Here is a 17989-nt window from a genome sequence, read left to right on the forward strand (position 1 = left end):
CTGCAAGAAACATTTAACTATTCTACAATACAAACACATATGGGAAACACAACTTGATTTAAGATAGCATTAAGAAAATCACTTATGTTTGCGTTTTGATCAGAAGTTTCACGGAAGTAACATAAAAGGAAATTTTATTTTTCACTTACTCCTTCAAGAGTGTGTAGTCAACAAACCAATAATGTTATATTTGCTTATCAGATTGCTTAAAACAAACTCTTGTAAATGACTGCAGATTTCTGCAGCATCTCAGAAGATGGGAGACCTTGACTTAATTATTCATCTTGTCTCAAGTTTGAAACACCAAAGGCCCACCATCAAAAACACTGTTTCAGTCATTTCAACAGCCAGATTCAACCAAAAATTTCTAAGTCACTTAACTTTAGTTCCTTAGTTAACTAACATCAGTAATGAAAACAGTGAAAAAGAAGAAATCCAGCATTGCTGATTGAAGCAAATTATACTAATTCAATCAGAATTCGTTTTCTTGTACAGAAGAAATTATTTGTGAATAAGAAGCATAATGCTTGATTGCAAGCATCCCTTCTTTTAAAGACTGAAACATTTCAGATACTTTATCTGCCTTTTAGAGTGTCCAAACTCATCTGTGGATCAAAGGGGACTTCAGGCATATTTCCAGTAATGACAAATTATCATCAACTTTTTAATTAACATTTATCCTTTTGTTTTCTTTCATTGTGCAACTGACTTTCTTGAGCTTTCAAAATGTCCTGGACTGCAGGGTCGAAAAGGGACAAGGTTTGCCCTGGCAAAAGGATACCAAAGACCATCTAAAAGGCTTTTCCAGCTTTTTCTTTGTATTTTCTCAGCAAATTGGAAGCTATCAGACAGTATATTCACCTGTTTCCTGGCACTTTCTATCATCTTCATTTTCATATTGAATTTGCAGCTTTTAATCATTGAGTGAATATTTTCACCCTGTTGATCCACTTCCATTTGGTCACCAGCACTGTACTCTCCATCCACCTCCATACTGTCATTGGCCTGATCTGAGGGAAGTTTCTCCAGCAGTTTGTCAAGAAAGAAACACCTGCACAACAACAAAAGGGTTATAGATCACTCTGGTATAAATTCAAGGAAATGAATGTTCCAAAGTGTTGATCTGCCTAACAGCAAACCAAGCTAATAAAAAAAGTCAAACTAAAGCTATCACCTTTAGCAGGGCTAAACACAGGCCTCAGAGACTGGACACTCCCAACAGGGATCAGGTTGACCCTGAGAGCATTCAGGATCTTGTACTGGCAAGATTAGTGTTAGAAAAATGTCCATTACAGGGTGGAATTTTTTTGTTAGTTAGTTCCTTTGTGCAAGCTACAGTCCCTAAGCTCACCAAGCCATAACTTGCATTTCAGCTTCACAGACATGCAAACAAAAAAAGAAGTCTCAATTATTTAGTGTGAGTGTCAGGCTGTATTTTATGTCAACCTGCTATTCAAATGTTTATCACATCAACACATGCCAACACTGAAATCTGTGTTACAGAACAGATCAGCAACAACACTCACCTTTTGAAAAGGAATTGCCATGCTGAATCCTGTTACTCCACAACTAGTCCTATCTAATTCAATAGCACATCTCATTAGTAGACTGTTACTCAAAGCAGAGGACAGCACTACACTCTGAAGTGGCACTTGGCACATCCTTTGTTACTAATTTAAGGTGAGACCAAGGTTTTCAAAAAGCACATGAAGTGTTTAAAACCCTGACAACCCTTCAAGTCATAAATGTTTCGAGACTTTTTTCAAAAGTAAGCCATGCCAGGTATTCTGCCTAATACTGAACTCCAATAAGCTGTGCTGTAGCCATGCTTTCCTGACACCAAGAGATAACAAAATAAATCACATAGCATAGTATGTATCAGCAGTGCTACTGAAGAAGTTATCACACAGGAAAGAAGAACTAATCTAGACTTTCACTGGAAGAATAAATTGGGACGAAGACAGACGCTATGGCAAGGACAGAAAACTTTCAAATTTCAAAAAGCATTCCAGTTTCTTCAGAGCTAATCCAAAGGAGTCTCCAGAGAGCCTTTGTTCTTTCTAGCAACATCTGCACAACAGAAGTCTCCAATTAAAGCAGTGGTCATTAACTTTCCCATAAACAGGTGAGGCACTGAGAGTGACAGGGCTGGGCTTGTTTTGTATGCTCCCTAATTTTGGAACTGCCCAAGTATTTTTATTCATAACTGATTGGCCTTTTGGGTGGTGCTGCATTGAGCTAAATGCAGCTAATCTACTCAATTGTAAAAGTGAATATGTTTAAGGGCTGCTGAAATGGGCCAGCTTACACAGTGTATATAGTCAGTGATGCAAGAAAATGACTAAACTAACATCTATGTTTCCCTATCAAAATAAAATTTATTCCCTGGCCATTGCTCAATCTCTTTTTGCTCCTCTCCACAAGTTAGTCACACAAACTCCAGAGTTATATTGAGAAAACTACTACCACAGTTAAAAAAGAAAGAAAAAAAAAGTAATGCATTGGATCAAACTCCTCCCATAGAAAAACAAGCAGCATTAGAAAAAGCACTTCCTGGAACTAAACAGGCAGACAGAACCTAAGCTAACCCAAGAATGCAATTTTACCGATTTGTAATGATATCATCCCAGATGTTCATAGGATCCATTTTAGCATCTGGATATCTGCTTGTCCAAGTTCTGAGAAGTCTCTTAAGGGAAGCCTCTGAATCTAAGTTACCTAGAAATCAATTGAGAACATTTCAAATGCATCTGAAGTCAAACAGCATGAAAACGGGCTAAACAAAATATAGTCTAACATTCAAACCAGAAAGCTGCCATTAAGTAACCCACTTGCATTTCTGGGCTTGCACTAAAAATGCTACTTAGTGATCATCATATCACTTTTGTTTATTGCTGAAGCACAGGGGGTTCTGTAAGGACATCTGTGTCAATTGCCACTGGAGATCACCACCAGGTAGTTTCCTTTCCATATATGAACATGCTGGAACACAGTGGAACTGCTAACAAAATTTAATATCTAATTTGGTTTATGCACATAAATGTGTCCTTCAGGGCTATGTCAAGAGGTGCAACTTCTATACCACACCCATTTTTTCATCTCTGTTAAATGCTATTTACTACCAAAAGTCACTCCAATAAAAAAGCTTAGCTTAAAACTTTAACTGACACTTTCAAAAGAGATGCTCAACTCTTATCATGAGAGTTATGCTAATTAAACTTTGCAACAGAACACAAAGTTATGTTCAATCCTATCTTACAAAACTGTAATAGGTCTTACTGTCAAGAAGACAGTAAGAACTAATTCCAGACTTATGCTTCTTCAAACAGCAGTCCAGAAATTCAAAGTTTAGGAAATCACAATTACTGAATACAAAAGGAAAATTGCTTGAGGAAAAAAAAAAAAAAAAAAAACAAACAAAAAACTTTACTTCTTTTGGTCATAAAATTGATAAAATCCTGTATTTCTGTCAAAGCTTGTACAGACTGCAGTTTGGTCATTCGACTTTGATATAACAAGGAATCGATGCTGGAGTAGCTCTGAAAAGACAGGGAGAGAATCAAAGACAGGATTTAAAGCATGGTTCTTTTCAGTGCCCTACAAATTATTGATCTGATGCTTTTGTATGTTATGCTTTAGAACCCAACATCTTACAAGTAATTTAATAGCTGATAATCAGAGAGCAACTCTGCTTTGCTCAAGAACAGAGGCATATTCTGGCTGCAATTCCTATCCTAGGTTTGAGCAAAGACCTACAGTCTAATCAAAACTCAGTAATGGATAGAATTTGTAACTTCCCAATGCAACAATCTTTGTAAGCTTGTTCTGGGGACAGGAAGCCCCTGAAAAGATAAACAAAATAAAATTTTTATTGTCTGCACAATTACTCTGAAAATGTATAAAAGATAAAAATCAGCAAAACAGAACAAACTAAAACAGAAGAATGCACTCCACTGGCTCGCTCACCTTTTATCATTGTAAGTGTGAATTTAAAAGAAGTTTTGTCACCTGACACAGAAGGCACTGAGTGTTCCTCGAGAGCATTATCTAGCAGCAGTAATAGCAACAGCACTTTCATTGTTCCAGTTTACACAAAAAAGCCATACCAGAGATGGAAGACATTATTACCTGCATGAAGATCTGCATGCCATTGCTAATGTAATATTTGGCTCTGTCAAAATCATCTTGCAGGATGTACAGGAGACTGAGTTCTTGGCTGTAGTGCATTTCTATAATGGCTTTCTTCTGTTCTGTCTTCATTGCCTCATCAATAAAGGTTAGCAAAGTCTGGTCATTCTCTCCACTGAGCAGTAACTTCAACTTACTGCGTATTATATAGGGCAGATATGTCTCCTACAAAGTGAGAACACAGTCTTTATCTCTTGGAATGGAATAACAGGTGATTAGGTTTTTTTTGTTATCAGTGGCAAATCAAATAAATTAAAAAAAAATTGAATTTTTTAAAAGATATTTTCGCTTTTGACAAATTCCTATTTGCTAACAAATCAAAGCAGCCTTTTCCTACAGCTCAAGAAGTTGTTAGTAAATTTTACCAGTTTCAAAATCCATGCTTTGGTAACTCTTAAAATAGGAAAAAATATAAGTGAGAAAAGAAACAAAAAAGAGTTGCAAAAGGAAGGTGACAATAAAGCTAGTCCTGTGGGATCTGCCACAGACTTGAGGTAAAAATTAAACATCAAAATGAACAAGCAGAAGTGATTGTTTCAATTTTTAAAATATATTGTACTCTCCACTATTTTCCATAATAAAGTAACCCAAATAATGTAATTGATTTTCACCCATAATCTCAATATTGTAGGACATCCCTGCAGAGATAAAAATGGTGCAGTACCAATGAAATAATTTCTAAAAACCTGAAAAAATGGATCATTCCATGTTTTGCTTAGGTCTGGAGGTTTTCCACTATCAATGTTAACAGTAGCACAATACTCCAGAGACTTCCACATTGTGAGGTGGTCATAGCATTCCAGAGATGCAAGTTCCCAGAAGTCCTTCTCTGCTTCTGTTGGCTCTCCATCTTGCCAGTCTTCTTGGGAGAGTGCCTAGGGAATGAATTTGAAAGAGAATAGTGCCAGATTCCAGCCAAGAACCTGTTTCAATTCTAAGTCATGAGCAACTTAACTGTCATTAATTCTCATAAAAATATCTATCCATTTACCAGAGTGTGACAGCAACATTAAATGCAGAAAATTCAAGCTTTGCAGTGTTTATACATAAATTAATTTCAGGTAGCTATCTTCAGAAAACCTACATTTTTGAAGAGTAAACATTTTAAAAGAAGGTTAGAGATCTGTCTTCATTTTTACCCACTGCAACTCATGCCATGAACATATGCAATTTGCTCTCTCAGGGTTGCAGTGTGCCCATGTGTTTTTATTTGTCTGCCCAGATAATTGCACTTTTTTCTAATTTGATTAGTTTTAAGTCATGAGAGAATTACAAAACAAAAATACTGTGTTGTAATTTTACCTTATCATAATATTGAGCTGCTTCAGCATAATCATTCCTTGCTTCTGCCAACAAAGCTTTCTGTGTAATTTCCTTAGTTCCAATCTTACCACTGAAAATGCCACGGAGGGCATCATAATCCCCAAGGGATCTGTAGAGCCTAGTAAAATTGAAAAGAGAAATCTTTCAAATAGCTCAGCAGATGTATATCAATGCAAGCAGAGGCTATCTAAAAAAAATAATAAATTCAATAAGCAGTAATACTACCAGCTTGAAATAGTAAATTTTTAGTAAGTATTTTCTATGTATGATCAGAAATACATACTTAACTACATAAACTTCATCTTGTAGAGTAATAGCTGAACTATGGAAACTGCTGCAGTTGAAAAGCTGTGAACAAGATGTTTTTCAGCAGCATCTGACAGCATCAGAAGAGTGCACAGTTTTAAAGTCTAATTGCTCTCACTGACAGTATTAACTGAGAAAAAATTAAAAGCATATCTAATTCTAAAAGACAGAAAGACTAAAAAAGAAATCCCACAAGCCATAAAAGCAGAGTTCTTCACAGGGCAAACCTAAGTGGGAGTAAATTGTCTCAAACAAGAATTTACTTGGCAAGTTCAATCCATCTGATCACATCTGGGGGCAGCTCTGTCCTGCCACGCATCCTTTTGGACGGGGGCTCCTCTGCAGGGGACAGAGCCATCAGGGCACGCTCCAGGAGAAGGATGCCCATGGGCTGCTGCAAACTTGCAAGGCAGCTCGTGCTGACATTGGCTGAGTCCAGTTCCAGTAGCTCTCTGTGCTGGTAACTCATTTCCTGGAAAACAAAACAACAGGTATGTACTTGGTGTAAAACTATACAGATTTGGTATCCTTTTTCTTATACAGTAAGCTGTAAAATGGAAATAAGCCATTAGGCCTCCAGAAGTTCCCAACCCAGGGAAAACTGGAATCTTTTCCTTCTGTGCTGTTGCTCTTTGGACAGAGAACAGTACAGAGTAACCCCATATACTCTGGCTCCAAGACATGGGACAACTCTCTGCACAGAATCACAAGGAAAGTGGGGGAGAGGTACATGGACACATTGACAGGCTGAACTTTTCCTTCTGTCTGTTGGCAGGATATTGCCTGCTACACAGCAGCTGTGCTTCACTTTGCCTGTTCAGTGGTGCATTCCTGCATAAGCCAAAGGCACGATTTACAGATTTACCAGGAAGTCATCTCTGAGCTGGAGGCTTTCTACCCACACACTCAGCCAGTCTGAGCACATCACAGCTTCCTGTTAGACTCCTAGTACTGCACTCATCTACCCCTACCTGATTTAAAGACATGACAATATTTCTCTTTAGCATATTTAACATTAGTCCAACTACGGAATAATCTCTTCTTCAGGGATAAACATTCTTGTCTACTTGAAGCTTTTTTTTTTTTTTTTTTTTTTTTTTTTTTAATACTTAAATCACTATTTTAAATACAGGTAAATAAATCAAGAAGAAAAAAAATTCACAACATGGAAGAGGTACAGTATAGCTTTCATTACAAGAAGCAGCATCACATTTTAGAATAAAAATTAAAATCAGATTCTTGCACCACAGCATGTTCAAGGATACCATGTGAAAAGAAACCACTGTTTGGAAATTGCAACAGGAGACTGAGAACAACCAAGTTACACTTCTTTGATAAATGACAACCACCACAAAAATTACAGAAGAGGCATCTGGCATAAGCAAACTCATGACACAACTTGTAGAGCTGGGATTCAAAAAACCCACAGCCTCTTGTAGCTTCCTGAGTTACAGACCAGTCAGATCCCAATGAGGGGTTAGCATATATATTTCAACTACTATTAAGGCAATTTCAATTAGCTGCATACATGCCCCAGACACATTCCTTGACTGCCAGCTTTTAGGGGTTACATCAGGAACACAGTGACAACTGCACAAAAATCTAAAACCTTAAGAACAACTTTGGTAAGGCGAGACCAAAAGCCCTTTCTCATACCACAGGAAAAAGGGTGAGAACTGTGCAAATGTTAGAGTATGTGCCAAGAATGAATATCATCCCAAACTTAAAATTTACAGACATCATCCCACATCAAAGGAGGTATCTTTTTATTTAGTGCATTTTGGTGACTATTTGATCACTTATCTTCTCAAAGCAGAGGAAATGTCCCCTGCTCCATATGCAATGAGCACTGTCTATCTGCATTATATGTTCAAAGATTAGGGAGAATGGCATCCAAGCTGGCCTGGCAGCTAAAACATTTCTAAGGCAATTATATTCAGAGGCCAAGCATCTCTTTGGAGGCTGTGTAAACTTCTGTCATGTGGTTAACTCTTTTAGAATTTCAGTTGGTCCTTAATCCACCCTAAAGTGAATCCCAGAGCTTCATAGTCAATTTTAACTTTATATGTCTAGACAAAACCAGCTCTTTTAACCCACCAAGCTACTCACCTGATGGGACATGAACCTGTAGAAGATTAATAAGTCAAAAAACTAGAAGGAAACTGTAAAGCAGGAAGCCTTTCTGAAACCAGCCAGTATTTATTATGCCGTTGGTATACAGGAAAGAAAACCAAATGGCCAAGCCACTAGGACCCACATGTGTGAGTCAAAAATGAAAGCCCTGACACTGCTGTGCTCTTGCTCACACTCTCCCAGGCTGCTCTCTTGGTCAATGTGAACTCAGTTTCCTACTGGGAAAAAACATCCTCTCAGTGCTTGCAGGCTGTTTGGACTTCATGATATTGTACTTTTGTTATTGATGAGGATGGCAAGGAGATGCTCTTACTGCTCTTACAAAGTCTGTATTTTTGATGAAATTGAATTTACCTACTTCTTGAGTCTCCATTTGATGTCTACTCAGAAAAAAAAAAAAGTAGCCTAATGCAACAGTGTTATTAGCAGGGTCTAGACAGCATAATTCAACACAAATAAATATCATCAAGATGGAACCAACAAATGCAATGTCAAGAGGGAATATTAACAGATAGCTATTGTGAGATGCTGGCTCAAAAAATACCAAGCCAGCCCAGAAAAATCCCCATAGTATATGACCTTTTACGCAGCTGCACAGAAAAAAAGTAAACAAGAAATTACATTTTTTCAGATGTGTCATTACAAGTACTAAGAAGCAAGGTTTCTCTCTGTTTACAAAGCTAGTTCAAACTAGATGGTTCTCTTGTATTTGGAAGGATACCTACTGTCACAAAGTATTTAAATTTCCATAACAAAAAATAAACTATCAGCTGCCACTGAAAAAGAGATTCCTTTGAGAGCCAGGAATCACAACATCAATACAGTTGATAAGAATCATTAAATACGGTGACAGTGGGTATTTAACAGGTGCTGGGACAAGGTTTTTTTATCTCTCTGAAAACTGGGTTAAAAGACTGGGTTAAAATTCACAACCTATTCCAGGTCAGTATATTCTCATAACAGAAAGGCTCGTGTTTCCTCTCCACTGAAACAACTGTGGTGCACCCACTCATCCTCTGGTGAGCCCTTCCTTCATTACTGAAAATCCCCAGACAACTACTTCAGGGGACTAATTTGAAAAAAATAAACAAGAGAGACTAACAACAAACGGTCTGACAGCTACTGATATCCTCAAGACATCAAAGAATTCCTCAGTAAGCACTTCCCAGAAACAGGAAGATAAGCACAACACCCACAGAACCCTTTCAATTGTTCTCAATTCCCACTTCAATTGAAATAGCTTTCATTTGTAATCAAACCTCTTCTTGTTACTGATGCAATTAGAACATTAAAAGGTGACTCAAACTCTAGAGATCAGAAATGTAGAAACCTTGAAAAATCAGTTCAGAGGTATGAGCTACCTCGTTCACCTTAAGTGTCACTTGAAATACCCATTTGGTTAACAATTCTCCTTCCATCTCTGTCTAAACTTCAGTGACAGTATTTGACCTTCACTACCCTGGGTTTATCACACATTCAGAGACTTTATATCCAGTTACTTCCATGCCATGTTATTAGGATTTACCTGGATGCACGCAATGAAGGGTGGAAAGTATGACAGGCTCATACTGAGGAAATTATTGAAGTCGTTCAGCAGCTTCTGAACAATGGTGTTTTTCTCAGAAGGGTTTTTAGATTTTTTGACCTCATGAAAAATTCCACTAAACAAACTGCTGAAAAGTTGTTTGGCAAATGTTGGATCTTTCTGTGAATTACAATAAAAACAGTAAGGTCACTGAACTTTGCTGTGACACAACAGACTGTTAAATAAAATTAAAAGACATGACTCACCCTGTACCTAATCCCTAGGCACTCTCTGGGAGTGGACTATTTAGTCTGGCATGCATCTTACCTGTGCTGGGAAGTACTGTACTGCCCATTCTAATACTATTTTAATTCTTCTATTTAAAGAAACTCCAAGGCAATGCAGACTTTCAGGCCACAGTGTCAGTGGAGAGGGTGGAATTTGCAATTTTCACAAACTCACAACTCTCATTACAGGAACCAGATACCCAATATCATGTTAGATATCATGTGGATACTACAGTCCATGAAGTGAGTTTTAGGGAAAAAAGAATACATCAATGTGTGAGGAGACCAAGTCCTAAAACTTGAGGCAGTTAACTGAGGGACAGACTGTCTGTATGGACAGACAGTTTAATCTGAGATTTAAAGGCATTTTTTCAATCCAGAAACACATTTGTGTGTGTAACAATCCTGTGCATCTTGGTCTATCATGGGTCTGGAATTTGGTCTAACTCTTTATCTGACACTCCACTCGTGAGTGTGCTATTTCTGTCCTTTACAGAGAGATAAGGGACTATCAAAAGTAATGAATTACAAAGGTAATCAGGAAGACTGTAACTTCCCAAAGGCTGTAAAATGAGATTCAGTCTGCTGCTCAGTTCAGTCTATAGTTTCTACCCCTCTCACATAACTGAGGAGTCTGAGTCCAGTCTTAGTCATACTAAATTCATTTGTGTGTTCATCTGTCATAGACTTTACAAGTCTATGACAGACATATAATAAAAGTGAAATGGCTGTTTTGTTACTAAACAGTGAGAAGGCCTTTGCAATAATGTCTGCAGAGAGCACCATCTGTTTCTCAAGCAGAGGAACCTGCAGGAAATGGACAACAGCTGATCTATCCAGTCCTCAACTGCTCAGGTGAGGCAAGCAACAAAGCCTCTTCTCTGAGCACTGCACCAGCACAGGGGTAGGAGATACACTCCCTCTGAAAACAGAATCTTTAAATGTGTATCACAGTGGTTGACTGCAAAGCTACAAATCAATTTTTGAAGTGGTTGCCCAGCTACATGACACTTTCCCTGCAGGACAAGTAAACCCCACAAGCGACTTTGGAAAAGCAGACAGACCTGGGCAAGGCCCTGCAGAGGGGCAATGAGACTGCAGTACTCAATCTGGATGTCAGGAAGGTCTCCCACTCGGTAACTTCTGTACAAAGTAACCTGGGCATCATACTTCATCTTCAGCTCAGATTTTATCTCCTGAAATGCATTAATCATGTAAAAATATGGTTAGGAAATGGCCTCAAGCTGCACCAGGAGAAGTTTACATTAGATATTATGAAATTTTTTTCACTGAAGAAGCCTCCCACTGAAGTGGAGGAAACACCATCAGTGGAAGCGTTTAAAAGACAGGGGATTTTGTTGGTTGTATTTTGGACTGCCATACAGAACACATTTACAGGTTCTCTCTTGCTGGGTGGGAGGAAATGGTACCTTTAGCCTGCAAGTAAACATGAATGGGCTAAAATAGATGCTTGTGTGGTTCTTCCAGACATAAGTTCTGCTTACACAGTTGTCTGCATCTGCAGAGTATTACAGGAGTGTCTCAAACTGGTAGCTCTCAATCCTGGATTTAGCCCTCTTGGGACTAAATGCTATCATTTTTTGATGATAATGTCTGCTATTTTTAGTAACAGGAACGTCTGAAAAACTGCTACACAGCTTAAAACCACTTAGATTTATTGCAGGTACATAACACAACCAGAAAACTCACAAAGTAGTAAGTTTCTGGCCTTGAGAAACACTCAGCAAATGATTATTACTGACATTCCTTCAGGTTATAAGTTCAAACCAGTTCTGGGTAGTCCATCAGCTGTATCACATTTTTGAGTTCACCTTCAGACACTAGATAATGTTCTCATACAATTTCTGCAGTGTATTATAGCACTAAGGCTCCTAGTTTCCAGAATGACAACTGTAAAGGATTTCCCAATAACTGCTAGGAACTCCCATCACATAAAATCATTTCATGCATTTTAAGTGGTAGACTGGAAGTGTTATCATCCAGCTCTTTTCTGACCCATGCTAAATAACATCACTTAGCTTTAGGGCCATAAATAGCATTGTTTCCAAATTAAACCTTCTAAAGCTCTTAAAGTAGCGACCAGTACCTTACACCTACCCTTTCTTCACACAGTTACTACAAGAGATGAAGTACAAGACTGCAAATGCATTGAGACTTGAAGTTTTAAACCTTGGATTGACTAACCTTTTCTCTTTTCTGTTCAGCCAGACTTTTTCTGGCATAAATCAGACTGAGCTTGTCTTGGTCCTTCAAGAAACGTCTCCGCAGTCTTAGAATTTCTGTTCTTTCTTCCATACCTAAGGAACATATGACCATGTCCACAGCTTTTCCTTTCAGATTTAAGGCAAAAGCATCGTATAAAAATAAACATCATCTTTGTATTTACCAGCAAGTAAATACAAAGCCTTTCAACAAGCTAGCCAATAACAAAAAATTAAGTTGCTCTTAGGAGATTATAAGCATTTATATAGAGACTTTAGGTGCATGGATGAGGTATAAAGATCAAACTATTGTACAGGGAAAGACCCTAAAAGTCATGAACAAATATGTTCCATTTGCCAGATTTATTTTAAACTCTCAAAGGCACATATGGCATTTGCACTATATTCCAGAAAGTATATAACTCCCTAAATATAGGGGTGCTAAAAGATATTAAAATATTGTTTAGTAAGGATATTGTACTGTATTTCTAAAGTATTACTATAGAACTGCCACTGGATCAACTCCTGCTCAGGACAGTCATGGGGAAAGGCCATTTAACTGACTGTCAGCTCAGTCCACTTCCTAGAAAAGGAGAGTGAGGAAACAAAAATATACCACTGTAACTGGTATTCTCCAGGGTAGAAGACCAGGGACTAACTAGAAGGTAGACTGACCTCTCTATTCTGTAGTTCTGCATGAACTGCAGTCTATTAGTCATAACTGCCCTGAAACACCTCTCAGGTACTGAAAAGGTTCATCTTTATAGCTCTATGCATGAACTTCTAATGTCATCCTCTCGGTTGAAATTTTAATGGCAATGTAGACAAGGGTTAAAGAGGGAGAAGGATCCTAAGTCACTTCAGAGCAGTACTGATATTTTTCACTCATTTACTGAGTGGAAGTAGGAGCATTCTCAGAAAAACAAGGACTTCTAATGACAAATTGTAAAATGCTGGAGATCAGGTCAGCACAGCTGAAATGGTTTAGAAAATACGTTTAAAGACATTTCTTTAAAGAGTTAAATTCAAAACAGAAGGGTCAGAACTGTCTGATATTCATGCTGTGATCCTCTGAGGGAGAGGTAGGAATGCAGAGATCACACTGACTGGTTTCTCATCCAGCCAGTTCTTTCAATGAACAACATATAATTCTACAATTCCTAGCACAGTCGAGCTTTTTGTCACATGTCACGTATCATCACACACTCCTGGAAACAAAATCTCTCAAGGTGAACCTCAATTGGGCTGTCTCAAAGACAATGGACTGCCAGCCAAATAACTGACAAGGATGGTTTATAAAAGCATACTAATTGCATGGAAATTGCACAGTAAGGCTTACAGACCTTTAGTTTTGCTGTCCACTTCATCTCCAGGCAAACCCAACCTTTTCTTCCCGAAATCTGGCCCCACTGGTTTAAAGGTTGCTTGTTTAAGTTTTTCACTCCTTTTGCTAACCAACAGCATGGATGAAGACAAGGATTCAGAGGATGAAGGAACTGCATACTCTGCCAGTGTGTCAATGCTACTTCCAGTTAGCCAATTAAAAGAACTTCTACCACCTGGAACAAGAAATCACCAAAAAGCTCTAACATACTCAGATATAAATAAAGTGAAAACATCTCTGAGGCAGGTATTTTTTCTCTCCCAAAAATATAATTTCCTAGTGTTTAAGTGCAGAACAGATTTCAAGCTGCTAGGTAAGACAGTGTTTGTTTTACATTAGGCAGAACATAAAATATGTATGAGAATAATAAAAATGTGATTTTTTTTCTCATACCACACAAAAAAAAAAGCCCTGGAAAACAAGATACTAAACATATTTATACTTTTACATTAAGAAGTTATATGCAACAGAAATTACATGATTCCTACAGCAAAAAAGAACATTTCAGAAAACACTGTTCTGGACTTACTGCCATGCTGTGTAGGTGTAAATTCATACTGCCTTTGGGTAGCCCTCACTTGCCCACGGACTGACCCAGAAGGAGAAAGGGATCTTTCCTGTGACAAATTCCTGTGGGTACTTGGAGAAGCCTGAGTCTCCACAAACATGGGTGTGAGCACAGTGCTTCGGTAACGCCAGCTGGAGTCAACTACAAAGTCCTATGAACAAAGAAAGATTTTAATTAGAACAGTAAAGATGGAGGCTTTCTGCATTTCTTCATTGAGCAGGACGGCAGAAATTACAGTCCAGAAATCAAAACACCCTCCCAGGTACAGGGACAGAATTTGACTATATATAACAGTAACCCCAACAAACTACAAACATGTAGAAGTTCTCCACAGCTCAGCAGCAAAAAAAAGCTCATTAACTTGGACTGGTCAGCTGAGGACTGATTTACAGCTCTTGCACCAGTACTCCTGTCTCTTGACAGTATTTCTCCAGTTGATGCTGCTTCTCTCTGCTACCTTCTTTTTTAGCATTTCAGTACTCTACAAATCAGCTATTCCTGGCATATTACTTTAATCGAATATACATTTTTTAAAAGAAAGTACAATTATTGCCCCCAAAAAATCATTAAACTTCTGATACTGTACACAACTCATAACTGCTGCACCTGTTAACTTGGGAGCACAAAACACTTTGAAAAATCTTCATTATGCCATTCTTCTTTAAGTCATAACTACATTAAAGAGCAGAATTTGTCACATATTGCGAACAGGACAACACAGTACAATTCACCTGAAATTTGCATTCAGACAGTGGATGCTCAAATATTTTCCTGGAATAATCTGGGCTCTTGCTAGTCATTTCAAGCAGAAAATTTGTGATTAGACTCAAGTAATGTGTTTCAATCTTGGTGGAATAGAAAGAACTTAACAATGACAGCATGCGGTCAAGAGTATTTGTGGGCAGCCTTGTCTCATGACTCCAAAAATTCCTAACTATTAACCTGTAGAGGCAAAGAATAAAGTTATTATTGGTTATTTTCAAACAGAACCACCTCCCACCACTGACTTCTAAAAAAGCCAAGTTTAAAAGGGAAAAAACCCCAAACCCACCAGCAAAAAACTCCAAAACAATAAGCTGTTAAGGCCTTAAACTAACACTTTCACGCCATTAATCTTGCATTGAATTACAAGGAATTCCTCATTCATTTATCATGTTCTATGCCTCATATAAAAGGTTAACTCTGAAAAAATGATTTCTGTCAAGTTTTTTCCTTTTGAGAAGTGCTATGGATGGAAAAGCACCAAGATGTCCTCTTTCATCTTTTGCTTCATCAAAATAATTTTTAAAAATCCAACACTTAATCTACTGTTGTGCACTTGTGTATAGCAGGGTCCTCCTTGTTCAAAAACTCCAGAACATGAATGCAGAATTAGGTTTAGCATAATGAAACAACCTCACCACAGCTTAGAAATTCGTTAAAATGCTTCACTTACACTTGATGTACCACCATGAGACAAAATTTTATAAATTAACTTATTGGAATAAAAAGAAATATAATGAGTATTATCTCAGTGTTACTCTTTTATATTGAAATACTTACAAAAACCTCTAAGGATCAACTCTCTTGCTATACAAAGTAAGAGAAATTGAGGTATTTTTATTTCAGACAGTTGTCACAGCACTCTTTACTCACTGCAGTTCAGCATTCTCATCAATCAGTCCTTGAAGCAGTATTTCTTTTGCCACTTTGAGTATCTCCCGAGAATCATCATCTGCTTGACTTTCTGGATCACTGATGGTGAGAGAAAAATATCTCTTAATGACTTCTCTCAAATAATCCATAGCAAAATAAGAGGATGAGGATGGTGGGACAAAAAGGAAGAATATGCCCTCTGATAAAAAACTCAACTTGGCATAACAACACATAACATGAAGTCTTCTTGCCAAAAATGCCTTATATCTCCACTACTAATAAAATAAATTATCTAATAAGCTAATTAATATGTTAGGTATTTATTATGAAGTTTGCAAGGTTGAATCTGAAAAAAAACAGGCAGAGAATGCTTTTCACAAGTGATGCTAGAGTAAAGACTGGCTGTATTTTTTCTTTGCAATAAATGTTCATTCAAAGAGTTTTCTTGGAAAAACACACATAAACCCCAACCAAGTTAGATAATTCAATAGCAACCCACTTGTCAAACTGAGTACACCTGTTCCCTATTTTAAGGGATTAAGCAGAAAGACCATCTTTATACTACCAGATCTAAGTGATCCAGGTAACGCTCATGTGCCTTTATATAATTTTCTTTAATGTATAATTTTCACTAGTTACAAATTCCAGCAACAAGAAAAAAAGCTGGAGCATCAAAGTTCAGACCCCTTACGCCATTCTGTTGTGGTGATGTAAAATCCTAGTTCTGGTCCAAGTATTTATCCCTTACTGGAAGTGATGAAATTGTTACTGAAGGCCAGAGCCAGTTAGGCAAATCACAGACTATATTCTTCTGACAACTGGAAAAATCCTTCACCAAGGGACATGAAATTGGAAGACCATTACAAACACTTCCACTCTGCCTGTGACAAACCACTGAAAGACAACATCTGCAGTGAACACATACCTGTAATTATCATAAATCCACATCAGGATATCATACATGCGCTGTCGGCATATTACAGAAGGGTGAGAAATGAACCCTGTCACTCCAGGCAGAAGCTCTTTAAGTTCCAGTGGTTTTAATTTAGACAGCATCTTATGCACTATATCCAAACAAACCCTTTGTCTTTCATCATCCCTGGAAGAAGAGAGTTAAAAAAAAAAAAGCCCAGTTACATTGCTTTTCTCATCACCGTTACATACAAAACGAGAAGATTGGTTTGTGTTTTAACAATATTTAGTGTTTCATAAAGGGTTTTAGGTAAATGCTTTTGCACTCACTCTAAGAGTAAGAATATAAATAAACGAATACAAACTACAGAAATTGACATTCCACTGGTGTTTCACCCTAAGACCATTTTAGAGGTGTTAGTTCATTTTTCACAATGAGCTAACCATCTCAACTCCCAGATTACATCAGCTCAAATTTGGGGAACAATGACCAAAAAGTGAAGGGGAATTTTAAATGCTTCTGAATGTAAAAATGTTGTGGGCAGCAAAGAAAATGTTATCAAGAAACCTGAACTACCATCATAATCACATGACTACTTACCTATGATTCATGATCTGGATAAAGTCTTTACTCCTTAACTGCAAGTGGAGATCGGGAATTTCTTCAGCCCGGCACATTATTACTTCCAGACAATAGGTTTTCATCACACCATGAAGTTTAGGTATCAAAAAGAATACTGCATTCATAAACCTTAACATAACCAGAAGCCCACAAAGAAAAGCAAATTATTCTCTATTATTCCTCTAGATTTACATTCAACATACCACATAAATCATGATGTACCTGTCAGCAAGAGGTGGAAAATGCTTAACAACTTTATTCAAGCATTGAATAAACTTATCATGTTGTGTGTTTTGATGATGCTTCAGTTGTTTTATAACACAATCATAAACTGGATCTTCAAGTACCTGAAAATGAGAAAGACAGTACAACCAGGTTACCCATGAAAATCATAACCACCTTAATGAAACATGGTTTTAGTGCTATATTGTTTGATTCTCATGCATTTCACTAGGCAAGGCAACTCATCTTAACCTTTATGGTGCTTCATGGGTCCTGTACAGCTCTGCCTGGCTAAAACACATGACTGCTACTTAAAAAATATATCTGTGAGCTTCCTTTCACTGGTTTGGAACACCTTAATTGTGTAGTACAAGTTGCTTAGTGTGCTTATATAATAATAAACAGCTCCTCAGTATAGAAGAATTCCAACTAATGAATGTAAAAAGGTGAAAAACAACCAGCAACCTGTAACGAACATCAAAGGAATAAGCCTTGTTCAGGACAAAACTTACACCATCTTTGCTCATTTACTCAAAATACTGCTTATAATGGAACTTGCAAGACTGACAAAGACTTAACAAAGCTTTATGAAATATGATCTACACACTGTGAAAGAACAACCAGAATGCAATTAAGTGGGGAAAGAAGCAAGGATAATAAGG

The 17989-nt window shown here is 37.5% G+C and overlaps 1 protein-coding gene across 1 annotated transcript in view; it reads right to left on the reverse strand.

Annotated features, from left to right (window-relative positions):
* Positions 1-17989, reverse strand: part of PRKDC (protein kinase, DNA-activated, catalytic subunit) — an 84486-nt gene that overhangs the window by 19165 nt on the left and 47332 nt on the right. Inside the window, exons 55-71 of the mRNA XM_058806045.1 lie at positions 17328-17452; positions 17085-17234; positions 16497-16670; positions 15572-15670; positions 14668-14878; positions 13898-14087; positions 13328-13543; positions 11968-12080; positions 10827-10958; positions 9476-9655; positions 6081-6289; positions 5491-5629; positions 4875-5063; positions 4129-4353; positions 3431-3539; positions 2607-2718; positions 862-1051 (exon numbers count right to left, since the gene is read on the reverse strand). Of these exons, the coding sequence (XP_058662028.1) occupies positions 862-1051; positions 2607-2718; positions 3431-3539; positions 4129-4353; positions 4875-5063; positions 5491-5629; positions 6081-6289; positions 9476-9655; positions 10827-10958; positions 11968-12080; positions 13328-13543; positions 13898-14087; positions 14668-14878; positions 15572-15670; positions 16497-16670; positions 17085-17234; positions 17328-17452 (2763 nt within the window). The remainder of the gene's footprint in view (positions 1-861; positions 1052-2606; positions 2719-3430; positions 3540-4128; positions 4354-4874; positions 5064-5490; positions 5630-6080; positions 6290-9475; positions 9656-10826; positions 10959-11967; positions 12081-13327; positions 13544-13897; positions 14088-14667; positions 14879-15571; positions 15671-16496; positions 16671-17084; positions 17235-17327; positions 17453-17989) is intronic.

Source organism: Ammospiza caudacuta, chromosome 1 (assembly GCF_027887145.1).
Source record: "Ammospiza caudacuta isolate bAmmCau1 chromosome 1, bAmmCau1.pri, whole genome shotgun sequence".
NCBI lineage: Eukaryota > Metazoa > Chordata > Aves > Passeriformes > Passerellidae > Ammospiza > Ammospiza caudacuta.